This window comes from Pristis pectinata, chromosome 5, assembly GCF_009764475.1.
Source record: "Pristis pectinata isolate sPriPec2 chromosome 5, sPriPec2.1.pri, whole genome shotgun sequence".
Classification (NCBI taxonomy): domain Eukaryota; kingdom Metazoa; phylum Chordata; class Chondrichthyes; order Rhinopristiformes; family Pristidae; genus Pristis; species Pristis pectinata.
This window is the reverse complement of record NC_067409.1, coordinates 88,179,816-88,206,620: the sequence shown is the minus strand read 5'-3', so window position 1 is coordinate 88,206,620 and position 26,805 is coordinate 88,179,816. Positions and strand designations below refer to the sequence as shown.

Sequence of the window (26,805 nt, the reverse complement as noted above, 5' to 3'; positions counted from 1 at the left end):
CAGGAAATAGCAATCTATGTTACCCTTGAATGTGAGTTACAAGATTGTGTCCATGGTCATCACCAGTTGGGATAGGTGATCCACCCAGACCAGACCTGTGCTGTAGATGGCAGGAAAATATCTGACAATGTTGCATTACTTTAGGCTACTACCAGCTACAAGCAGAACGTGGGTTTGGGCACTTGCTTGGTCAGCTTGGAATAGAACAAGGCCTTTGACAGAATATTGCACACATATGTGATGGATGTACTCTCCAAAATGGGCTTTGGGGGGAAAATCAGGAATTGGATATAACTGCCGTACACAGACATCAGTGCAGTCCAAATCAGTGGGTGGGAAACAAAGCTTCCTATCAAATCTGGAGTCCGGCAAGGTTGTCCTCTCTCTTCTGTTTTGTTTATGTGTCGCGTAGTATCTGTTGCCGAATTCATCAGGAAGGATCCAGGCAGTGATAATGTCAGCCAGTGGGGGCACTCAGATCAAAGCCTTCCTGTGCATGGATAATGTCACCATCTTCTGCTTGTACCCATGGTTGGCCCACAGATTAATCAGCATTTATGACCAGTTTGAGCTGGACTCGGGGGAGCTAGAGTTCCTTACAGGAAGAGCAAGGCCATGGTCTTCAGCAACTAGCCCGACTGATCGTCTTTTTCCTTCACCATCAAATCTGACTGCCTGGGAGTGTTGAGGATCTGGTTCGGAGGAGCTAGGGCACGCAGCAAAAATTTACTGGAATAGATGCCAAGGTGAAACAAAAATTGGGACAGTGGGAGCAGCGCTTCCTCGATAGCTGGCTAGAACCTGGTCGTCAAGTGCGAGGTGCTCTCGGTGTTGCTGTGTGTGGCACGTACCCTTGCTCCTGTGCTGCGGCAGTCACCCAAACCATATTCCACTTCCTTGGAACATACTCTATCTGATGGGTCACAATGCAAGGGCTCTCCTGAGAATGGGGGAGAAAATTCATTCTAAGGGACGGTATGAACCTATATTTGGGAAGCTACTGATAATCAGAGATGGTCAGCATGCATTTCTTTAAGTAGGCTTGTCTCTGACTAACTTAATGGAATACTTTGGAGAAAGTAATGAGGACTTTTGTTGAGGGCAGTATATTTGATATAGCCTGTATGGATTTTCACAAGACTTTTGACAGGGTCCCACATGGAAGGCTGGTCAAAAAGATAAAAGTCAGTGGAGCTAAAGGCGGGTGGCAAATTGGTTCCAAAAGAAATAAAGCAAAGGATAATAGTTTATGGGTAGGTTTATGACTTGGAATAAAGTGGGATTACATTGGACTTGATGCAAGGTCCCTTGGTTTTGGTAATATAAATGATATAGATCTAAATGTAGGAGGCATGATCAAGAAGTTTGCTGATGATACAGAAATTGGTTCTACAATTGACAGTGAGCAGAAAAGCTATAGACTGCAAGAAGGTATAGACCATCTATACCTTCTTGGGCAGAAAAATACCAAATGGAATATAATCCAGAGAAGTCTGAGGTAATGCATTTGGGGAGGTGCATTGAGGTAAAGGAATGTACAATAATTGTAAGGATGTCGAGTGGAGAAATAGAGGGTCCTTGGATGTCCATCCAAAGATCCTTAAAGGCAGCGTTATATGTCATCAAGGTAGTTAGAAAGCCAGAAGAAATCACGAGCCCATTACCAGACTTCTGAAACATATACTCTATTTGGAGTTAAGTCATGGGGTGAGGTTATAGGTGAACAAAAGAACAGATACAAGGATATTCTTAAAACTTCTGTGGGGGGAAAAGAAGTGACATCCCCACTAACTTCTGGAAATCACTGATCATGACCATTCAAAGTGAGGATGGAAAATTCAGAATGACACTTTTTATTTAAGCACAGTAGATAGTGATTTTAAAATTTTCAGTGTTCGGGTCTTTTCTCGGTATGAAATATGACATTGAAAGTGGATATGATGACAGGCATAACTTAAAAGGAAATGGGTGGGAAGTTGTATGGGTGGGGCTTGATTGACAATACTGCATTAGGTGAGCAGAATGCCTTTAAAAGCAAACAGTTAATGTATAATATTAATACTTGGATTAGCAACCAGAGCCACTTTGACTAAATGCATCAACAAATTAATCAAGAGCTGAAATAAGGAAAAATGAAGTATGTACCTTGAATGGACAAAGTCAAACTGACAACAAGGAGGAACATGCAAAGTCAAGTTGAAAGAGTGACCAGAGGGGAGGGAGTCTGAAAAAACAGTCAAACTATAGGTGCACAAAGCATTTTGACTTGCCTTTTTGCATTCCCATTACAATCTTGCGTACAAAAGCAAAACGCTGTAGCTATTGGAAATCTGAACTGAGAAAAAGCAATGTTCGAAATACTCAACACATCATCTAACACAATGAAGGTTATCATTTCACGTGTATAATCTTTCATCAGAACTGGAAAGAGCTAAAAATGGAAGGAGGTTTAAGATACAGTGAAGAGTAAGAAGGGAGGAATGATCAAAAAGAGAAGATTTAAGATGAAGTTGAAGACAAAAGCCATTCAATAACAAAACAGATGATGGTGCAAGACAAAAGAATGGTAATCTGAAAACTATAAAACAAAAGCAAAATTTGGGTCTTCAAGAAGTACGGTCTAATAAGATTATGTCTTAATTACTATATATCCAAGTTGAAAAGCCCAAGTGCCTGGTCATTGTTAAAGACTCTGATATAGGGAATCATCGTCACGACTCGGGGCTTGAACAGTATGTAAGGTGTATCAACCATCATGTTTGATTATTATCATCTCTAACCAATGTTCTACCATTCTGTGCTACTGTTTAAGATTCAGTTACCTATGTTGATTACTACTAATTGAGTAAACATATTGGGCATTGAGTCATCTGATATATCTTATTCTCATTCAACATTCATTGCTATTTCTTCACTTTTTGTGGAGTATGAAGGTTTGTTATTGTTCTCCTATCTAAAGTTCAGAAATTATATAAAGCCATTTAAGATTAAAGAATGGCAATAATTAATAACTAATCGAACTTGCAGAACAAACCCCCCAGTCTGTATAGATTGCATCTGTGCAAATTAATTGCAGGGAAGATAGCAGAAGTAATGCTACATACAGTGGCATGCAAAAGTTTGGGCACCCCGGTCAAAATTTCTGTTACTGTGAATAGCTAAGCGAGTAAAAGATGACCTGATTTCCAAAAGGCATAAAGTTAAAGATGACACATTTCTTTAATATTTAAAGCAAGATTACTTTTTTATTTCCATCTTTTACAGTTTCAAAATAACAAAAAAGGAAAAGGGCCCGAAGCAAAAGTTTGGGCACCCTGCACAGTCAGTACTTAGTAACACCCCCTTTGGCAAGTATCACAGCTTGTAAACGCTTTCTGCAGCTAGCTAAGAGTCTTTCAATTCTTGTTTGGGGGATTTTCGCCCATTCTTCCTTGCAAAAGGCTTCTAGTCCTGTGAGATTCTTGGGCCGTCTTGCATGCACTGTTCTTTTGCGGTCTATCCACAGATTTTCGATGATGTTTAGGTCGGGGGACTGTGAGGGCCATGGCAAAACCTTCAGCCTGTGCTTCTTGAGGTAGTCCATTGTGGATTTTGAGGTATGTTTAGGATTGTTATCCTGTTGTAGAAGCCATCTTCTGCTTTTTTTTTACAGACGGTGTGATGTTTGCTTCCAGAATTTGCTGGTATTTAATTGAATTCATTCTTCTCTCTACCAGTGAAATGTTCCCCGTGCCACTGGCTGCAACATAAGCCCAAAGCATGATCGATCCACCCGCGTACTTAACAGTTGGAGAGGTGTTCTTTTCATGAAATTCTGCACCCTTTTTTCTCCAAACATACCTTTGCTCATTGTGGCCAAAAAGTTCTATTTTTTCATCAGTCCAGAGGACTTGTTTCCAAAATGCATTAGACTTGCCTAGATGTTCCTTTGCAAACTTCTGACACTGAATTTTGTGGTGGGGATGCAGGGAAGTTTGGAGAGAGCGTGCAGAAGCGCGCGTGCACGCGCGCGCGCACACACACACACACACACACACACACACACACACACACACATGCACACTCTGGATCTTAAGCAATGCACTAAAGTGTCAACCAAGATGTTTGTGTCAAGCTTCAGAAATGGGACTTGACCCCACAACTTCTGACTCAAAGGTGAGGAAGCTACTGGCTGACCCTCAGCTTACATAACAAAACACAATTTATGTATTTAATTGGCAAATTTACTTTTAATGTGGATAAATATGAGGTGGTGTATTTTGATAGCAGGAATTGTGAAGACGCATATAACAAATGAGAAGAATCATAGATTTTTATAGCACCAAAGGAGGCCATTCAGCCCATTGTGCTTGTACTAGCCAAAATGGAGATATTTAAGCTACTTCCACTTCCCAGCTTTCTGTCTGGGACAACAGACTAAAACTGGTAGAGGAACAAAAGGATCTGGGTGTGCAGTTATACAGATCACTGAAATAGCGACTCAGTTGTTTGCACCACTGCAACGTCCTGGTCTCTGTTCTAAGTAGATTTTACAGTCAGCTATTAGCCTTTCATTTTGTTAGTAGCATAGTCATTGATTATGCTTGGAGCATCTCTGTAAAAGATATGTTGTTCATGACTCTTTGCTACTTTTTACCTATCAATTTCAAAGCCATTTCTGTCTTTTACTGTGTGTTTCTTTGTCCTTCTAGAAGTGAATTATTGTGCTGTTCCCGTTATATGTTGTTACTCTGCCTGGAGATTTATTTGTTTGAATTGAATAGCCTTTCATCTTAGTAATCAGAAAAAAAACATTGATTACATGTAAGGAATCTTTTTTAGGACAGATAATTTTACTTAAGCTTTTCTTTATGATTTTACTTCTGCTTGGTATTGTGATCCTAAATTATTTCACTATTAGTGACAAGTAACATTTGCACTGCAAAAATCCTAGACAGTGACCATTTCCAACAAGAAAGAGTCCGACCAGCTGATATTGACATTGTCGAGTCCTCCACCGTAAACATCCGGGGGTGAGGGGCTGTGACCATTGATCAGAAGCTCAGTTGGGCCAGCCACAAAACTTCTGTGGCTACAGGAACAGGTCGGAAACTGGGTACTCTGCAGCAAGTGACTTATCTCCTGACATCCTAAAGCCTTTTCATCATCCATATACATCAGTAGTGCAATGGAATACTCTGCACTTGCCTCAGTAAGTGCAGCTTCAACCACTGATGGTATTGGTGTATCATTGTCATATGTACCAAGATCCAGTGAAAAGCTTTTGTTTTGCATGCTATCCAGACAGATCATGTCATACATAATTTCATCAAGGTAACAAAAAGAAAACAGAATGCAGAATATAGTGTTACAGTTACAGAAAAAGTGCTCAGCTTAGAGCGATATGGGCCGAACGCAGGAAATTAGGACCAGCTGGGTGGGCGCCATAGTCAGCATGGACTGGTTGGGCTGAAGGGTCTGTATCCATTGCTCTATGACTCTGTGATTCCATGACTCTTGAGCTCAACACCACCCAGGACAAATTGTCCCATCCAACGCACTAAATATTCATTCCCTCCACCACCAGTGCACAGAGTTTTCATTGTGTACCATCTGCAAAATGTATTGCAGCTACTTTGTCAGCACTTCCCAAATCTCTGACCTCTACCACTAAGGAGGACAAGGACATCAGGTGCACAGGAACATCACCAACTGTATATTCCTTCGTAAGTGGCACACAATCTGACTTGTCATTATAGCACCATTGCTTTATTGCTACTGGGTCTAAATTCTGGAACTCCCATTGCATCAAGCACTGTGGGACCAGCTTCACCAGAAGGACTGCAGTGGATTATGAAGATAGCTCACTGCCATATACTCAGGCAGTTAGGGATGGGCAATAAATGCTGGCTTTGCCAGTGGTGCACGTGCTCTGAAGAAAGTCCCTGTAGTGTGAATTCCAGTTTCTCTGAGGTTCTTACTATCTGGCACCAGTTCTAGAATATCTCTGGTGGCCAACGACAGTGAAGCTGATCACTTTTTCTGTAACTGTAACACTATCCTCCGCATTCTGTTTTCTTTTTACTACCTTGATGTAATTAAGTATGGCATGATCTGTCTGGATGGCACACAAAAGCTTTTCACTGTATCTTGGTACACATGACAAGAGTAAACCAGTCAGAATTCTCACAGCAAACTCAAATTAACATTTTAAATACTTGAAGGAGTGAAACAGAATGAAGCATACATATGAAGTTAAAGTAAAGGAAATATAACTGGACAAAATAATTTTTGAAAGCATTTTGCATCCCATCAAAATCTCTCATCAGAATTTTGGTCCAACTTTATGCTCTGTCAGCAAGGTGCCTCACATCAATTTGAGAAAACAGGAATGTATAGCCTTCCTTTTCTTGCCAACCTTCTATAACCCTACAGCCCTTCGAGGCATCTATTTTTAATTGAATTGCTAATTTAAAATGCGTTTATTTTAAGTGTTATATTTAGTTTTGTTTTTATTTATAATATTCGACAATTTTCAATAATATTTTAAATAGTACTTCATTGTTCTAAGGTCAAATAATCTTCTTGACAAGTCATAGGCATGGAGATGGGGCTTAACTGGCTCTTTGCATTTTACGGGGGATTTGCATTTGGATAGCCTTTTGTTGTACAGAGCTACACCAGTCAGTTGTGAGGCGGGTTCCATGAGAAATTCGCTTGGGATACTGGATAGAGTAAGAGCAGATTTGGCTCAATGTGAAAGCTAAACAGTGAGAACCTGAGCTCAAATTCTGAGCCATTTCCCGTACTCTTTTGCCTCCATACCTCCCTCTTCTTCCTTAAAACATTTCTTAAAATCCATTTCTTAAGTGAGTCCCTTGTCCTTGTATCTATTCATGTTTTGAAAGTGTACCCATTAAAGGCCTTGGATCATTTTATTATATTAACAAGTATAAATGAATGCAAGTTATTTTTTGTGAGGCTATCCAATTCAGGGCCCGGCACAGTGTCTAATATTTGAGCAGGTTATTTACCTGACGGATGGTAATCCTGATCACCTTGAAGGCAGATGAGTTTAAGTTCATAGAAGGTAATTGATTTCCATGTAGATGGACTGTATGATGGGGGTGTAAATAAAACAGTTACAGTAAATGATTAATGGAGACATGAAATTTCTTTGCAAAACAAATCCAGGAAGTGACTTTTTTTTGAAGTGACTTTTATCTTTCTCTGATTATACATTTTTACTGTCTTCTAATTCTCTCTGCATATTTGGTTTCATTCTTTTTTTTAGTTATTTTTCTGTATATTTTGTTCATCCCATGTATTCAGTCTTGCTGTTGATTTCCTTGTCCCTCATCGTTAGACATTGAACCTAGGGCACTGATGGCTGCACGCCTTCTGTAATTTATGAGGCCAGTGATTTGTAATTTGTAATCAATTCACCAGTCAGAAAGCATCATTGAAATGAAATGTGCTGACTTTCAGCCAAAACCAAACAAAAGAGGAGAGTGCAATGGAAGTAGGAAGATAGATTGGAAATCTACAATTCAGACTTGACAAACTGGATAGCTGAGGGGTATATACTGCAGGGTGTACCTCTTAAATTTACCTCACGTCCATTCCAGGAGAAAATCTCTGTGCAAATCAGAATTAAGAGTTTGCTGCAAAGATGATTTTTTTTTGCATAGTACTCAATTTTCCTGCTCTCTCTTCTTCTCTTGCCCTTTTTCATTTTTCTGTTTTGCCTTCTACTTGCCTTTCAGTCCTTCAGTGCCTTGAACATGTTTCACTTCAGTAAGGATCGGGGTCCGTTGTTAAAATGACTGTTTGTCACGTATGAATCCAGATCATGTCTTTTGGTTATTGATCATGGGAGGCATTAGAGGCAACCAAAATTCCGTTTCTTACAAAACACCAAATACTGGTATTTTTGGAAGTGTGTGAACCCAAATTGATTTTTGTTTTAACTTTTCCAAGATTGGGAGTCGTGGAGTGACACTTGCACCTGGTGCTTATAGATTGCAGGCTTGGAATAACTCTTCCAACTTACTGATTTTTATTGGTTTAACTGTAGAACATAGTGCTGAGCCTCTTCCATCAGTCATGGTTTGGCAGCAGTTGGAGTTATTACTGTGATCTTCAGTGCCCTGAGGATAGACAGAGGGAAGACACCAGCAAACTTTTGTTTCTAATCATTAACCAGAGTTTTTTTTTCTGGAAAATGTAGGTGTGTGGATGTCAGGCAAGAGCAGGATTTGGTTCAGCTGTGATATCTTATGTGAGCAAATATTTATGTGGAGTTGTGGGCACTGCCCCCCTCCAGGGTCAGCAACTTGAGATGTGAATGATGGGGCACTGGGGGAGGGGGACAGGGCAAAATATTTCAAAAGAACATGAGTACAATATGTTTGTAGTTTGAAAAAGTTGTATTAGGTGTAGTTCCCGCTTCTGCATTTAATAAGAACAGCAAAAATTATAATAATTTTATGGTAAATGGTTGAACTCTCCTTCTTAAATGGTGATTGCACTTGCGAAGTGTAATAAAAGCTGATTCTTTATTTCTGCTTCAGCGGATGTACGATCTTTGTTCCTGCCAGGAAGTTGTGAAGAAAAGATCACGCATCTTGGCAAGTCTCTCAAGAACTTTACACGCCTTAAATTACTTGATCTATCCCGTAATTCTTTGATTTCATTAGAGGTGAGTTTTTAATTGTCCATATTTAAATCTAACTTAAATGCATGATATTCAGTTCAGTTAGTCAATCTGCAGCATTACTGTCCTTGCATCTTGTATTAGTAGCCTTCCATAATATTCATAATTGCGGCCTTATTAACGTCTTGTACAACTGCAACATAACATCCTAACTTCTATATTCAAGGTCTCCTCTTAGACATTATTGGCAGTTTATCTCCAGCCTAACTGAGATAAGTTAGATTCACCACAAATGGCCTTAGTTTCCTTGGACTTTGCAATCTTCTTGCTTCCAGGTCAGAAAATCTGGTGCCACTCCAAAGGTGTTAGCACAAAATCTACAAGACAGTCTATTACAGTGTAAAATTGAAATGATGCTTGAATGGAGATCCTGTCTTTCAAATTAAATCAAAGTCCCATCAACTTTCTCATATGAATGTAAAAGATCCCATTGTACTTTTCAAAGAAGAATAGGGAAATTTTCACTGGTATTCTGGCTAATATTTGGTCAAAATTACTACTGTAAAAAAAAATTATCATTAGCAGAATGCTATCTGCAAATTGGCTGTCATATTTCTTCTACTGCAACATTTGAAAAGTACATCCTAAGATTGTTTTAACTTGATTTATGAATGAATAACCATCCCTAATTTATAAATGAATGTATGAACATAGAAAGGAATATATTTTCTGCTCTTTTTATAGCAATCAAAAAGAAACTCTTATCTACTTGAGCGACATGAGCTAATATTGTGAAATTACCAAATTACTCTTCAATGTGCAAATGTGTTATCATTTGTTAATTTTTACAAATGAGTAGCTGAGTTAACTACATTTTTCATTAGCAAAAATGACCTTGAGCAGGGAACGTTTTGATTATCAGAGTACTGAATCGAAATAAGGTGCGTTTCTCTAAGCAACATTGTCATGCAGGCTTCTTTTTCAAGTGACGTGTTTCTTGTAAGAGCATCTGCCGTGAATTCTAGCAGGTGGAAGGCATCACAGCAAAGTTTACTCTTTCCCTTTAATCACACAAAACACATTAATCAACAAGGGGTAACTGGATAGCATTCACAATGGTGCCTGCTGTTTTTTTGTCACCCTTTCTGCAGTCAAGAAATAATGAGGGAAATTGTCACTTCTTCTTTTCCCAGTGATGTGCTGACTGAGATCAGCAAACTCAACATAAACCAGTGATAAAATCAAAAATCTTTTGATCCACAGAGGACATCTTTTCACCACGTCATCAGGGTAGCCCTTATTGAACCTTCAAAGCCTGATTGCGATTGCATAGTTTTGTTTGGATCTTTGTTTTGTTAATATTACTGACCTCTCTTCTGGAGTAAAATCTGCAGTACAAGGTTAATTAAAGATGGAAGCTTGTTATTTAATAGAAAAATATTTTAATCTTGTTATTCTCAAATGATTCATTCAGGGTGATTATAGGTACAGAGAGCTAATATTGGCAAGGACTACTGTGCATACTCTTGCATCATCTCTAAGGTTGCATAAAATCAGGATTACAGTTTTCCTGAGACCACACCCTATTTCCTGTATATTTCAGAATAGATTCCAGTATTTGTTTCTTGGTTGCTATGGAGTAAGGAAATAGGGTCAGAAAAACTGCAGTGATCACATACCTGGAAAAAGTTTGGAAACAAGTTTAACAGTGACACGTGAACTAATGAAAGGATTAGATAAACCACCATGTTGATGTAAGCCATACATTTCAACTTTAATTTGATCACTTGTGCATCCCTGATTTTCCATCCTCTGCATTTATTGGTGATGCCTTCAGCTGGCTCAGCTCTAGTCTCTGGACTGTATTCCCTAACTCTCAGCCTCTCCACTTGTCTCCTTAAAACCTACCTCTTCTTGTCCTAATATCTCTTCATGGCTTGGTGTCAAATTTTGTTTGAAAATACCTTGGATGTTTTACTGCATTATAGATGTTATAAATAATAGATGTATTTATAAAAGTGCAAGTTGTTGGTAATGTAAATCGATTCAGGTGGTCAATATACGCCTTTACAAAAAGCCTAAGAGCAGAGCAAGGTGATTCTTTTCCCAGGAAAAAGTGAATCTTTCAGATGAGTTGCTAGTTTGTGAAATTGATGCTGATTTGTTAACTTTTTAATGACAGAACTGGACTGTTTTTGGCTGGGTCAGAAGAAGTGAATTATAGAATCACAGAATGGTTGTTCATCAAGAGAGCACTTGATCTACCAGAGCAACTCATTAGATTCACCCCTCACGCCCACCACCTGTCCCAGCCCTTTCTCTGTAGTCTTGCAAATTTTTCATTGTCATATATTTATTGAATTTCCTTTCAAAGGCCATAATAGAACATATCTCCAAAGCGTCTGCAGACAGTGTACTTCAGATTCCAATGATATGCTATGTTGTTCTTCATATACAACCTTTTGCTATGATCCTCTACTAGCCAACTTCATACCCATGCAATTAGTGTCCCTTTTACGTTAGGTGCTTCAACTTTGTTGGTGAGTATGTTATTAACACCTTATCAAAAGCTTTCTGGAAATCCACATACACCACACCGACTGCATTACCCTCTTCAACTCTTTCTGTTACGTCATCAAAAAATTCCATCAGTTTGGTTAAACACAATTTACCCTCAACGTCCATTTTGGCTTGCCGAAATTAATCCATTTTCTTCTGGGTGACTATTAATCCTGTCCCAGAACAATGTTTCTAAAAGCTTTCCTACCACATATGGTTTAACTGACTGGCATGTAGTTGTGAGGATTATCCTTGCTTGCTTCTTTCAACAAGAGAGTAACATGTCACCATTTCAGTGGTCTGACACCACCCTGGCATCCAAAGAGCATTGGAAGATTATGATCAGTGTCCCTACAATTTCCTCTAGTACATCCCTCAAAATTCAAACCAGTCCTGGTGCCTTACCTGCTTTATGTCCATCCAACCTTCTAATACCTTCATGCTATAAGTGTTTAACTTTGCCATTACCTTGGAAGCACCCTCTTCTCTGATGAATACTGATGCAAAGTACTTACTTAGATGCTGGCAGCAGTGTTAAGATACTATGCACAAGTGCCCATTTTTGTTATTAATGGGCCCCACACCTCCATGTATTACCTTTTCATTATTTATATGCCTATAGAGCACTTTTGGTTTCCCATTTATTACCCAGAATGTACAGCACATTTGGGCAAACCAATCCATGCAGTCTCCTTCCTACCTTTCCTCTTTTGTTTCCTTCTCCTCCATATGTTTGCCTTGTCTCCAGTTAAATGCAAAACAAAAACAGAAAATGCTGGAAATACTCAGCCAGTTAGGCCACATCTGTGAGAAGGAGAAAAGTATGAATGGCATCGAGCTATACGGTATCCACTTCATCAAAAACCTTTTATAGTTTTAATGGCTCCTATTACATTAGTCTTTAGTCTTTTTTCAATGGAAAAAGGACCCAGGCTTTTCATCCTTTACTGATATATAAACACTTTTGCATTTCTGTTATCATCCTTGTAAATCTCAGCATTCTTTCCATTGACTCTTCATAATCTGAATGCAGTTGTGCTAGCATGGTTGAATTAAGGTTTTTGATTCCACCCCTCTAGAAATAAACCCCAATGCTTGATTGTTTTTTTACATGGCCTTCCTTGCTAACCTGTGGCGCAACTTTTAATGAATAGTGTATTTGTACTTTAAGATCTCTTTGTTCCTCTACCCCACCCAGACTCACACCTTCTAAGTAATAAGTAATCTCCCTTATCTTCCTATAAAATGTACTACCTTCATTTATCGGCATTGAATCTCTTTTACCAATTGTTTGCTCATTCTGCAAGTTTATTACTGTCCTAGAGCCATAGTCACACAGCACAGAAACAGATACTTCGGCCCACTCTGTCCATGCTGACCATCAAGAGCTAATCCTAACAAACACTATCTGTTGACATTTGATCTGTAGCCTTCTGTGTCTTGGTAATTCAACTGCTCATCTCTGTACTTAAATGTTGTGAGTCTCTGCCTCCACTACCCTCTCAGAGAGTGCATTCCAAATTCCAAGCATCCTCTGGGTGAAAAAATCCCCTCTAAATCTTTGACTCATTATCTAAGCCTATACTCTGGTTATAGATACCAGTACTATGGGGAAAGGTTTGCTATTGTCTCCTTTATCTAAACCTCTCATAACTTTATACACCTCAAGCAAGTCATCATTCCTCCTCCCCACAGCCTTCTCCACAAACCCAGCCTATCCAGTCCCTCATTATAACTGAGACACTCCATCCCAGGCAGCAACCAATTGAATTTCCTCTGAGTAATCGCTCTTTTTTTTATACTGTGGTGACCAAAATTGCACAGAGTATTCCAGATGTGACATCACCAGTGTTTCATAAAAATGTACCATAACATTCCTGCTCTTACATTCTATGCACTGACTAATGAAGACTAGCACTTTGTAAGCCTTCTTTACCACCCAGTCTACTTGTGTTGCCACTGTCAGGGACCTTTAGACTTGTACAGCAAGTTCCCTTTTGAAAGTCACCCTCTTCAGCACTGATTTAATCCAACAATTTTTACTCATTAATTTTTTTAGATCTGGGAATTCCAGGATTTAGACAATGAAGGAATGGCACTATATTACCAAGTTAGGTTGCATTGTGACATGAAGGGGAACACTACAGCTGGTGATATCCTCTTATGCCAGCACACATCCTTTTTGGTGACAGAGGTCCTGGGTAGTCTAGGCAAAAAACTGCAGCACATTTTGCAAATACACACTGAACCCACAGCCTGCTGATGGTGAAGGGAGTGAATGTTCAGGGTGTGGTGGATAAGGTGCCAATCAAGTGGCTTGGTTTATCCTGTACGTTGTTGAGATTCATAGGTTTTCTTGTAGTTGCATGCATCTGGGCAATGGAGTATTCCATTTTGAACTCGACTTGTGTCTTGTAGATGGTGGAAAGGCTCAGGAGGAACCAAGCATTGCAGGGTACATACCATCTGACCTGCCTTTATGGTCACATTATTTATCCAGGTGAACTTCTATAATGAGCTTTCGATCGAAGTGTTTCTGTCAAAACCCAAACTGGGCATTGGTGAAATATCTATTGGGGTATAAGTACCACATGATAGCAAGATTGATGGCATCTTTGTCACTTTAATGATTAAATGTAAACTGTACTACTTAGCTGGATAGGATTTATATCGGATTTATCCTGCTTTTTGTGAACGGAATGAACCTGGGAATTTTCCATGTTTTATGCTGGATGACAGTCTTGCACTGGAGCAGCCTGAACAGATCCTTGACTAGTTCAGTATTACAAATGAGATTTTGCTTTATCCTGAAACTTTTCCTGTATCTTCTGATTTTCATCTGCAAATTCTGAAATTGTATTAATTAAATAGCAAACAGCAGTAGTCCTAGGCATTAATCCTTGTGGAGAATCTCTCCCCACCTTCCACTGTAAGTAGCTACTCTCTGCTCCCATTATCTGCTTTCTCTTAAAGCCAGCTTGTAAACCCTTCTGACTTTCTGCATTAAAGGGTACATTATTGAAGATTTTAAAAATGTAGATAAATTATATTTTGTATATTACCATTTCTGTTTTCTCTGTTGCCTTGTCAAAATATTCAATAAGATTGATCAAACAAGACGGTCCCTTTTGAAATCCATGTTGATTACTCATTGTACTTTCTCTGTTCTGGACATTCTTTTGTTCTCCCTTTGTGTTGGGCATCTATTAATTGTCCTACAACTGATGTTAAGCTGACGGGTTTGTAAATCCCTGGCCACATTTTCCCCCTTTCTTAAACACAGATATTTGCCTGTTCTCTGGCATCACAACTTTTTCCTGTAAACTACTTATGAGCTTGTTAACTATTTAAACGCTTTTAAAATGTGTGGACGAAATCCATCTGGATATGCACAATTTTTTATTGGATATATTAAACAATATATTTAGTCTAATATAAACTTTATATGTAGTCATAAATAGGACTAAAAGAATGGTTCTGCTGAAACAATTTGAACAGTTGGGAATGAAGTTGAAAAGTAAAACCACAAAGGTGATAATCTTTGGATTATTATCTGAGCCATAAACAAATTGTCACAGGGTTAGCAGGTGAATAGCATGACCCAAAGATTGGTTAGGGAGAAGTGGGTTTCCATTTATAAGGCACTGGCATCAGTTCAAAGAGAAATGGGAGAATTTATAATGGGGAACAATTAAATGGCAGAACAGTTAAAGGAATACTTTGGTTCTGCTTTCACAAAAAAGAGCAATTAACTTCTCAGAAGTGCTACGGAACCAAGTGTTTAATGAAAAGGAATTGAATTAGTATTAGTGAAACATAGTAGTAGTGGTGGAATTAATAAGACCAAAAGCTGATAATCTGCCTTCCAGAGTACTAAAAGATATAGCTGGAGAAATAGTGGATGAATTGGTTGTCACATTCCAGATTTCTATTAATTATAGAATTATTCCTGCAGATTGGAGAAGTGCACCTGTTCAAAATGTTAAAAAGGAGGGAGAGAGAAAACTGCTAACTACAGACAGGTTAGCCTCATGTTAGCAGTAGGAAAATTGCTTTTAACTTTAAAGGATGTGATAATATGGCACTTTGAAAGTATTAACAGGATTAGAGAAAGTCATAGAGAAGGGCAGGGGAAATGTTGTTTGACAGATCTGTGGGAGCTTTTTGAGGATCTAACTGGTGGAATTCATTGGATGAACCAGTAGATGTGGTCTGTTTGAATTTCCTGAAGACCTTTGATAAAGTCCCACATAAGAAGTTGGTGTGCAAAATTAAAGCACTTGGGATTAGGGATAATATACTGACATGGATAGAAAATTGGTTGAGAGACAGGAAACTGAAAGTAGCAATAAGTAGATTTTTTGGGATGCAGATAGAGACTTGTGAAGTCCTTTAGGTATCGGTGCGTGGGCCCCAGCTATTCACAATATATATGTCAATGATTTGGATGAGGCTTCAGAATATAGTATTTCTCAGAGTGTTGATGACGCAAAACTGGGTGGGATTATGAGTTATGAGCAGGATTCAAGGTGATTTGGATAAGTTGAGTGAATGGCAGATGCAGTGTAATGTGAACACGTGTGACGTTATCTGCTTACAGCACACCTCAAGGATGCATGCTTATCCCACTGCTCTGCTCTCTCTACACTCATGACTGTGTGGCTAAGCACAGCTCAAAAGCCATCTATAAATTCGCCGATGACACCACTGTTGTTGGTAGAATTTCAGATGGTGACGAGGAGGCATACAGGAGAGAGAGAGATCGGCTGGTTGAATGGTGTTGCACCAACAACCTTGCACTCAACGTCAGTACAACCAAGGAATTGATTGTGCACTTCAGGAAGGCAAGTCAGGAGAACACACACCAGTTCTCATTGAGGGTCAGCAGTGGAAAGGGCAAGATGCTTCAAGTTCCTGGGCATCAACATCTATCCTGGGCTCAACACGTTGATGCAATCATTGAAGAAGACACGCTGGCAGCTCTACTTTGTTAGGAGTTTGAGGAGATTTGGTATGTCACCAAAGATTCTTGCAAATTTCTATAGATTTACCATGGAGAGCATTCTGACTGGTTGCATCACAGCCTGGAATGGAGGCTCCAATGTACAGGATCGCAAGAGGCTGCAGAGGGTTGTAGATTCAGCCAGCTCCATCATGGGCACAACCCTCTCAACCATTGAGGACATCTTCAAGAGGCGGTACCTCAAGAAGGCAGCAACCATCACTAAGGACCCACAGCATCCGGGACTTGCCCTCCCTACTGAAGTCCAGGACTGTAGTATTCAAATCAGGTGACGGTGACCTGTACAAGAAATCGAGATATGACCTCTGTAAAGCTATCAGAGATGTCAAGAGACAATACCAGTCCAAAATAGAGTCCCAGGCAAGCCATCAGTTGTGGCAGGGCTTACGTGCTATAATGGGCTACAAAACTAAGTTGGACAGCATCGCCGACAACAGCGCATCCCTTCCTAATGAGTTTAATGCATTCTATGCACATTTTGAACAGAAGGGGATTGGAATATCCCCAACCATCCCGACAGCCTCCAGTGCACCTGAACCCACAGTCAATGTTGCAGACGTAAGATCAGTTTTCCAGAGAGTGAACCTGCGGAAAGCATCTGGCCCAGATGCTGTCCCTGCTGTGTCCTCAGATCCTGTGCAGATCAGCTGGCGGGGGTATTTGCAGACATTTTTAACCACTCCCTGCTTCAATCTGAGGTTCCCACCTGCTTTAAGAAGAGCACTATCATCCCGATACCTAAGAAAAGCCAGGTAACGTGCCTTAATGACTACCACCCAGTGGCTCTGACATCCACCATCATGAAGTGCTTCGAGAGACTCGTCATGGCACGCATTAACTCCAGCCTCCCAGACAACCCCAGCCCACTGTGCTGAGGTCAAGAGGGTTGAGAACTTCAAGTTCTCAGGAGTGAACATCAACAATGGCCTGTCCTGGTCTAACCACGGTCAAGAAAGCTCACCAGTGCCTCTACTTCCTCAGAAGGCTAAAGAAATTTGGCATATCCTTGTCAACCTTCGCCAATTTTTATTGATGCACCATAGAAAGCATCCTATCTGCATGCATCACGGCTTAATATGGCAACTGCTCTGCCCGTGCCCACAGGAAATTGCAGAGAGTTGTGGACACAGCTCAGCACATCACAGAAACCAGCCTCCCCTCCAGGGACTCTGTCTACACTTCTTGCTGCCTTGGTAAAACAACAGCATAATCAAAGACCCCACCCATCCTGAACCTTCTCCCTTCTCCCCCACTCCCATCGGGCAGAAGATACAAAAGCCTGAAAGCATGTCAAGGACAGTTTCTATGCTGCTGTTATAAGACGATTGAACAGATCCCTAGTACGATAAAATGGACTCTTGACTTCACAATCTACCTAGTTATGACCTTGCACCTTATTGTCTACCTGCACTGCACTTTCTTTGTAGCCGTTACACTTCATTCTGCATTCTGTTATTGTTTTACCTTGTACTACCTCTGAGTAATGAATTGATCTGTATAAACGGTATGCAAGACAAGTTTTCACTGTACCTTGGTACATGTGACAATAATAAACCAATTCCATTTTCAATTCGTCTCATTACTCCTATCGGAGAGGAGGTACAGGAGCCTGAAGACCCACGCTTAATGATTTAGGAACAGCTTCTTCCCCTCCGCAATCAGATTTCTGAATGGTCCATGAACCCATGAATGCTACTTAATTATTCCTTTCTTGTTGGACAATTTATTTATTTTGTAATTTATAATAATTTTAAGTCTTTGCACCGTACTGCTGCTGCAAAACAACAAATTTCACAACATACAAGTCAGAGATAATAAACCTGATTCTGATTTAAGTTGGCAAACAGAAAGATTGGAAAATATTGAAGAACACAGATCTGTTCAGGAAAGCAAACATGCAGGTGAAGTAAGTAGTTATGAAGGCAAATGATATATTGGCATTCATTGCAAGAGGTTTTGAGGAGCAAGGATGATTTATTATAATTGTACAGAATTTTAATGAGACCATAGCTGGAGAAATGTATGCAGTGTAGCGACTCACCGCACTGGCATCGAACCGGCTCCCGACATCGCGATGTCGTCGGAGGCCCCGATCCAAGATAGCGTGGGGCCCTCCTTCTTCCCCATCGTTGAGCTGGGAAAGCCCACGCGCGGGAAGGTCAGGTGACCCGCGCGTGACGTCAGCGCGGGAACTGTAATGGCGGAAGTTGTCGGATATTAAAGGCGCACTGTGCCCCTGTCAGCATTCGACCTCTGATTTCGAAACCAGCGACTCTGTGTCTTCTTTTCGTAGTGTGTAGCTAGCCACTACAGCAGTTTGGTTTCCTTATCTAAGAAAGAATGTATTTTCCGTAGAGTCAGTGCATCATAGGTTCACCAAAATAATTAAAGGGATGGTGGCTTTGCCTTACGAGGAAAGAGTTGAGTGGATTAACTTTGAACTCTCTAGATCTTAGAAGAATAAGACAAGTTCTCACTGAAACTTACTGAGTGCAGGGAGGATGTTTCTCCTGCCTGAAGAGTCTGGAACTAGGGGTCACAACCTGACAAAAAGGATTAAGGCATTAAGGATTGAGATGGGGTGGACATTTCTCCAAACAGTTGCTGAAGAAATTCTCTCCTTTGGAAGGCTGCAGAGCCTCGGATATTAATACGGTCAGGGAATATAGGGTAATGCAGGAACATGATATTGAGGTTGAAGGTCAGCCTTGATCAAGGTCAGCCTTGATTATTTTTTTCCATAGCCTGAAGTTATTGCCATTTTCTGTCATAAATTGGGCCATATAGTCTCTTGAACTAATATCATTTGCATCAGATTGTTGGTTAAACAAAAATGTGCCCCTTTTTACCACATCATTGGCATTTTTTCCTCTTCTGGAAAGTCATGTATCTTGCTTTGAATGGGTAAGAAATGTATACATGAGCCATCGCAATAATGGAGGTTAGGATGAATTGACTATGATCTTTTCCTTTGAGCATTTGCACATGTTGATAAATATCAACCCTTAATTAACTTGTAAGTGGTGGTTGAGGAGAGTGATATGTCATCAGCTAGGTTAAACTGTTGGTCTTCAACAAGTATGTTGATCTCACCAAGTGTAATGGTGATGGATGTACATTTGGATTTTCTGTTCCTTCACAAGAAAGCATAAAACTAGCCTTGGTTAATGCTGCTGATTCCTGTCCATTTTTGTTTTGTGTGGTAATTTTAGGACTTGTAAAATACTTGCTCCTGTAATATACGAAATGCAGCACAATAATCTTGGTTGATAGAAAACATTAGCCAGGATGCTGGAGTGAATTTCCCTTCCCTTCCCTTTGAAATAATACCTGTGGATCTTTTGCATCTGAGAGAGTAGATAGACCATCCGTTTGGTGTCTTCTGAAAGACAGCACTCCAACAATATAACATTCCTTCAGTATTGCACAAGAATATTGGCCTGTTACTTTGTGCTTAAGACTTTGGATCGAAGCAGGAGAACAGGGCAGGCATGGTAGTGTAGTGGTTAGCGTAACGCCGTTACAGTGCCAGCAACCCGGGTTCAATTCCGGCCACTGTCTGTAAGGAGTTTGTACGTTCTCCCTGTGTCTGCATGGTTTTCCTCTGGGTACTCCGGTTTCCTCCCACGTTCCAAAAGAATTTTGGAGCCAGAAGCGTGGTGACACTTGCGGGCTGCCCCAGAACACTCTACACAAAAAGATGCATTTCACTGTGTGTTTGATGTACATGTGACTAATAAAGATATCTTAAATCTTAAGAAACAGGAGGAGGAGGAGGAGAATAACTACTGCAATAACAACTGTAGGGATTGTTTCAGGTGATTTTACATTTCTACATTTTTTTTTGTCAACCTCAGAGCTATGTCAGGTGGCCTTTTTGGAATTATTTTTGAAAATCTCTGTTGATGAAAGAATCAAGAAATAGGGGTTGTTCGATCCTCTGTATTTTATTAAAGCTGGTTGTTGTGCATTCATTATTGTCGAGTAAGGATTTAATTGTTTATCTGCTGGCTATCAGTCTTTGATCTGTGCCAGGAAGGATAACCTTAATCAATTGTTTCAGTGCTCCCATTTAAAAATCAACATCTACGGTCTGCTAACCAAAACAGACCAGCTTTAATTTACATGTAGCTTTCCAACTCTTAATGGTTCTCCTTATCACACAAAGGATGGGTTGTAATGCATTCCTGTTCATGGTCAATAACAAATGCAGTAAGTTTGAGTTTGTTCATGCCCTGGATTTTGTGATCAATGGCATAGTTATAGTGCCTTCCATTTAAGTAATTGGCTGCAGACCATGAAGTGTTCAGAGGTTTTGAGGCAACACTTGCTTTAATTCAACATCTGAGCAAGTGTATTGCTCTTCATTGGGCATCTCAACAATATATATTCCAAGCTCTGTTGTGGGAGGAGATTACCAGAGAGGTACTCTCTGGTAATCTGGTTCAAGGTTGTGGTCAAAGATTCCTTGAAGTGTAATAACTTCATTGATTCATGGGAACTTGTGTACCACTTCCTGTCCCATCTTTGAAAGAGTCTGTCATCTCAGAATTTACAAAATCAGAATGGAAGCAAATTATCCTTGATCCTGAGGGTCTGCCAAACAAGGAACAAGAAAATATCTGTTGTCTGAATATTTTCAAGAAAAAGCTTTTTTTGATTAATTAGACTGAAGAATATTTACAGAGACATGTTGGGTCCAAACCACAAAGTAAAAATAAGATTCAGATAATGTACTGAAAGCTAAGGAAAATTTGAGAGTAGCTAAGTTTAAGAGGGAGACAGATAATGGAGAGAATTGGCAAACATATTGTTAGTTTAAATTCTCCAATACTAAGTAAGTTGTCAAGAAATGACACATTTGTAAAACTAAATGTGTAGGACAGAAGAGATTACCCAACAATAATTATGATTTATAATGATTTAAAAATTCACTCACTGCTGAATGCAACAGCTGAAGATTTTCTGTGTTGTGGAAGTTATGTTGTTGGCATTTTTTCCAACTCCACACCATTGCATTGCTTTTGGTGTCCTGTTTATTGGTGAGCAATGTTACTGCACATCCAGTGGAGGAATCAGTTATCTCAGAAGCTTCTCAGTTTTCATGTTTAAATGCACATTTGTAGACATCGATGTTACTGTCCAGTTTTCCCCATAACACTGGTGAACATAAGTAGCATCCCTCAGAAAAACAAAATGCAAACCCTTATTTCTGATTTCGACTGATTGTAATCTGTTTGAAACCAATTCGAAATATAACTGGCCCCAATTTTGCTTCATAAAACTATTTTTACTGCTTTAAACAATGCATACTTAAAACAATTCTTCCAAATTTTTATGTATTTACACCTTGTCTATGTTATGCATGCAGGGGATTCAGCACTTGGTTCATCTGGAAAAGCTCAACCTATATTATAACAATATAGCAGATTTGAAAGAGATTTTCCTCCTTCGTAACCTGGATAATTTGAAAGAACTCGACTTGAGACTGAATCCTGTGTCCAAAAATGAATCGGACTATCGGCTTTTTGTTGTGCACATGCTTCCCAATCTTAGAGAGTTAGGTAAGTACCCTGTTGATCTGAAATCATAATAACAGCATTCATTCCTTTGCCAGCTGAACTTCATGGTGGCACTCTCACTCACGTCAGATAATCATGGGTTTGCGTCTCACTTCAGCTATTGGATCAGCAGGCTGACACAGTCATCAGGGAGCCTTTTGATTGAGTTGTTAAATTTTGTGGCCTTGCCTGCTTTCTCAATAGATCCTATGGCACAAATGGAAAAAAAGGAGGCATCGTAGCCAATATTCATCAAGCGGCTGACATCTGAAACAAATTATTTGATCATCATCACATTGCTGCTTGTGAAATCTTGCTTTATGCAAAAAGACTGCCGCATTTATTATGTTGACTACCTTTCAAATGAAAAGTATTTATTTGACAGTAAAGTTCTTTGCAAGTCCCTTGGTCGTGAAAGGGGCTATAATACAGAAAGGTCAATCTTTTCTAGTGGATAACAATTCATTGTTGAAGTATCTTTAAAAAGCATGGTGTTGCTTTCTTTGAAGACTGTCATCCTTGTTCATCATGATTTTGATAATTGGGCATACAACAGTCAAAAACCAAGGGGTGTGAGAAGCTAACACTAAATTGCTGTGATTCAAAACATATAAAACATGGTAAATTTTTGAACTAAAGAGCTGAATTGTACCTAGAATCACCTCCTGTGATTCCTGCACATCTGATTAAAAAGGGCCTGCCGCAACCCAGATCAGGTGATGGAATCTTCAAGTCTTGGAATCTTCAAATCTTGAAGCCCCTCAGGCAAAATTTTGTCTTCTGTTAAAGCTGCCACTGAATTGAATGGTTTGTGAACATTTGATATTCAGAGACATTTGAAAACTATTGAAATTGAAGTAAATAATTAATAATTTTCATAATTATATGCAAGTGAATTGTAAAACTAAAATCAATGAAAATCATTAAAATAAAACAGCACTATTTGAAAGAAATAACTTGCCCTGCACCATGCAAAGGATTCAAGTGGCATTTCCCCAGCATTATCCTGAGGTCCTTTTAAGAAGATGTACTTCCACTGGACAGCATAGGCAATCCAGCTGCAGAGAGTTGTGACAAACTCAGCCCCATGTAGTTTCTCAGTAAGTCCTGAATCAATTGTATAAATCTGGGACATAATTCAGGTTGAAGTATTGAATGCCAGAAATTCTGACAATGTTTCAAGCCAATATTTCAAAATGATTGAAGTAATTACTCTGTGCTATGAACATATTAAGCCTGAGAAATGTTTTTAATATGTTTTTAATATTTTGTATTTTTTGGTTCAAGGGATTGCTGATTCTGAGTAATAGATTTTCAAATATTTTGCCATAAGTGAACATCAGACAAGTAAATGTATCGGTTTTGGGGTGCATTGTTAAGTTTGAAAAGCAAATCTCAAACTTTTGAAGATCTTGAAGCAGAATTTTAGGATTCGGGCATCTTTAGTCTGAAAGGAGCTCTGTTCGTCTCTGGAATGAATTAAGTACTATTATGTAGTCTTTGGAGCACTGAAACAGGGTATTTGTCTTAATGAGTCTACGTTGTTTCCATGCATACTTACTTTCTTAACTCACTCCATCAATATATCCTTCCAAGTCTCTGCCCTCATTTTTATCTGGTTTCCTATTAAATGAATCCATAAAAATTGCTACAATCTCTTCTCGTGGTAGTGTTCCACAATCTTATCACATGGTAGGCAAAAAAGTTTCTCCTGAAATTCCAATTGGATTTATTAGTGATGATCTTATATTTATTGTTTTGAGTCTTGGTTTGCTGTTGAGTTGAGCCTCCAAATCCATACCCTTTCCATCGTACACTGCATACTTTGACTTTTGCAACATCACTTCTCCACCCCCCACCCACACCTCCATTGCCCTCTTATTTAAACCCATATCCGTGCGTTTGTTAGCTTCAGCCATGACTATTCCAATGTCTTCTGGCTGACCTCCCAACATTCACAGTCAGTAAACATCAGCTCATCCAAAATGCTGCTGCCAACTTGGCACCAAGTCCCGCTCACCTTTTTCTGTCCTTGACTGATTTGCATTTTCCTCAAGATCTGTATTTTTTTCCACAGTTAAGTTCCTCCATAGCTTCTCCCTTCTCTAGCTATGTAACCTCTTCGGTGCTGTTTGTCCTCTTGTAGGTCTTTCTACCTTTTGCTTTCTTGGCTCTAACTTCAGCAGTGGAGACTTTATGCTCTGAAATTAAACCCGCACCTGCCCCCCACCCCCCCCTTCCCTTTGACTCTCTTACTTCTTTTCTTATTATCTCTCTTATTCCTTTTCTTCCTACAGTATCTTCATTAACATAATCAAAGCAGCAGATTTAATGAATACTGTAAGTGTATTCTTTTCTGGTTTAGTGTCCATTATGGCATCTGCAAACTGCCGTGGGACTTTTTCTGTTAAAGACACAATATAAGGCAGTTTATTAGTTTCGTCCTTAAGTACTAGACTAATAATCTCACTTTTTTTAAAAGCTGGCTATCCAGTTAGTAATTGTGTAACAATATTATTCACTTGTCAGTTATGAAAAAAGGTAAAGATATTTAAATTTAAAGTAACAGGAAATGTATTAGTGGATTTAGATGCTTTTTTTAAATCCTTATATCATAGTGTAGTGCAAGAAGAATCAGGTGAACTTATTCTTAACACCACTTTGTCAACATATAAAACGAATGAGCATCCACAACTGTGAAACTTTACGATAGCCGAATGCAGAATAATCTGGCCATTACCTGAAGCCAAGGAGTTTAAGAGAATGTTTTTGAGCAAGCAGTCACTGTTGGCAAGAATGATTACTTTAAAAGTTTCGGATTTGGGTTTAAAAAAAAAGTTAACAGAAAGCAATTGGAAAGGTTGCTTTAAGAGAGCAAAATCTGCCTATGCCAGCTTTAGCCCACATGAAACTCCTGCCTCAGACCAGCATGATGGGCCACTTGGTCATGGCAATTGAGAATGTGGAATAAATAGCAATGTGCCGGTGATATCAACATCCTAAGGTTAATTCCTTTTTAATACATTCTTTTGAAACAATGTTGGCCAATAAGATTTCCCAGAAAGAAGACATCCTTTTAGAAATACAATAATGGATGTACACAGTTTGCTGCATTTGCTTTTGAAGCTATATTCTCATTCTCTAGCATTGTGAAACTTGAAGCAGAGTAGCAATGCAGCAAGAAGCTCCTAAAAACTGTTTGATATTCTGCACGAAAATGTGTTTGGCTACAACGAAAAATGAATACCAATACAAGATCTTTTTCTTTGTCCCTGAGAAACTTACAGTTGCATTTGAAGCCGTGGAAAGAAGATGCCATGATGGTAGCAGGTGCACAACAGGAAAACTGAAAACTATTTTGAAGATGTGTACCTTGAAAAATTTAGAGAATTAAGGCAGCTATTAGGGCAATCAATTTGATATGGCATTTTCAAGAGAGTATTGGTTGTTTGCAGACACAAGACACTGGTGCGGATGCAGAGCAAAAAAACAAACTGCTGGAGGAACTTCGCGGATCAAGCAACATCTGTGGAGGCAAAGGGTTGGTTAGTGTTTTGGGTTGAGAACCACTGTCAGGACTGAGAGTATAGCAGGGGGATTGCCAGTCTCAAGAGGTGAGAGGGAGGGGTAAGGCAGGGGCTGGCAGGTGAGGAGGGAGATGATAGTAAAATGGAACCAGATAGGTGAGGGGTGGAGTCGGGAGACTGGTTGTTGGGTGATAGGTAGAGACAAATCAGGAGAGAGAAGAAAAGGGGGCAGATTGTCTCAGGAGACAAACTATCTACTGATATTTACGATAAATCCACTGACTCCCACAGCTACCTTGATTACAACTCCACCCACCCAGTCTCTGGTAAGGATGCCATGCCTTTCTCTCAGTTTCTCCTCCACAACATCTGTTCTCAAGATGAGACATTCAGCTTCAGGACATCTGAAAGTCCTTTTTCAGGAAAAAAAAAGGCTTCCCTCTCCTGTGATTGAAGGAGCCTCATTGACATTTCCTCAATTTCCTGCACCTCTGCTCTTCACCACCCCCCCCCCCCCCCCCCCCCCCGTCCCTCCCCATTCATCCTGACAGCACAGAGTTCCCTTGGTCCTCACCTTTCACCCCACCAACCTTCACATCCAGCATCTTGTGCTTTGTCATTATCGCCAGCTGCAACAGGATCCCACCACCAGTCCCATCTTTCCCTCCCCACCCCTTTCTGCTTTCCATAGGGACCACTCTCTCTGTGGCTTCTTGGTTCATTCATCCCTACCCACCCACACCTCCCCATCCCCTGGCACTTCCCCCTCCAACTGGAGGAAGAAGTGCAATACTTGTCCCTACATCTCCTCCTTCACCACCACCCAGGCACCCAAAGCAGCCCTTCTCAGTCAGATAACGATTCACATGCATTTCCTCCAACCTCGACTACTGCATTCAGAGCTTTGATGTGGCTTCCTCTACATCTGTGAGACCAAGCATAGACCAGGTGACTGTTTTGCAGAGCATCTACTTTCTGTCTGCAGTGGCCATCCTGACTCCATGCCATTTCAACTCCCCCTTCAAATTCCGAAACTGACCTGTCAGTCATTAGCCTTCTCCACTGCCATGGTGATGCCAAACGCAAATTAGAACAGCACCTTGTATTCCATCTGAGTAGTCTACAGCCATATGGTATGAACATAGAATTTTCCAATTTCAGGTAACCCATATTTCCTGTCCTTTCTCTCTTCTGGTTCGATCTGCCTATCGCCCACACACTGTAACTTCTGATTCTCCTATCCCCTGGTTCCATCTGCCAATCATCTCTCCCTTATCTAGTTGCACTTATCACCTTCCTTACTTATCATATCATATTCCAACATCTGCATCCTCTTGTTTCCACTTATCTTCCAGCCTCTGTCTCAACTTCTCTCCCCTCCCCCCACCTGACCATACCTGCCCCCTTTCTCTCTTCTTATCTCTCTCTACCTATCACCCACCAGCCACTGCCTCCCGACTCAACCACTGCTAGATCTGCTTCCATCTGCCCATCATCTCC

General features: G+C 40.0%; 1 protein-coding gene across 6 annotated transcripts in view; it reads left to right on the top strand.

Moving 5' to 3' along the window:
• The window catches only part of cep72 (centrosomal protein 72), a 133,133-nt gene that overhangs the window by 14,276 nt on the left and 92,052 nt on the right, over positions 1 to 26,805 (top strand). For 5 of the 6 annotated variants that reach the window (XR_007956402.1, XM_052016695.1, XM_052016694.1 and 2 more), the window contains exons 3-4: positions 8,553 to 8,680; positions 21,589 to 21,781. Coding sequence is in view for 5 of the 6 variants with exons in the window: in XM_052016695.1 (XP_051872655.1) it covers positions 8,553 to 8,680; positions 21,589 to 21,781 (321 nt within the window). In the remaining variant the exon portion in view is untranslated. The remainder of the gene's footprint in view (positions 1 to 8,552; positions 8,681 to 21,588; positions 21,782 to 26,805) is intronic. The other variant, XM_052016697.1, reaches the window with a different exon arrangement.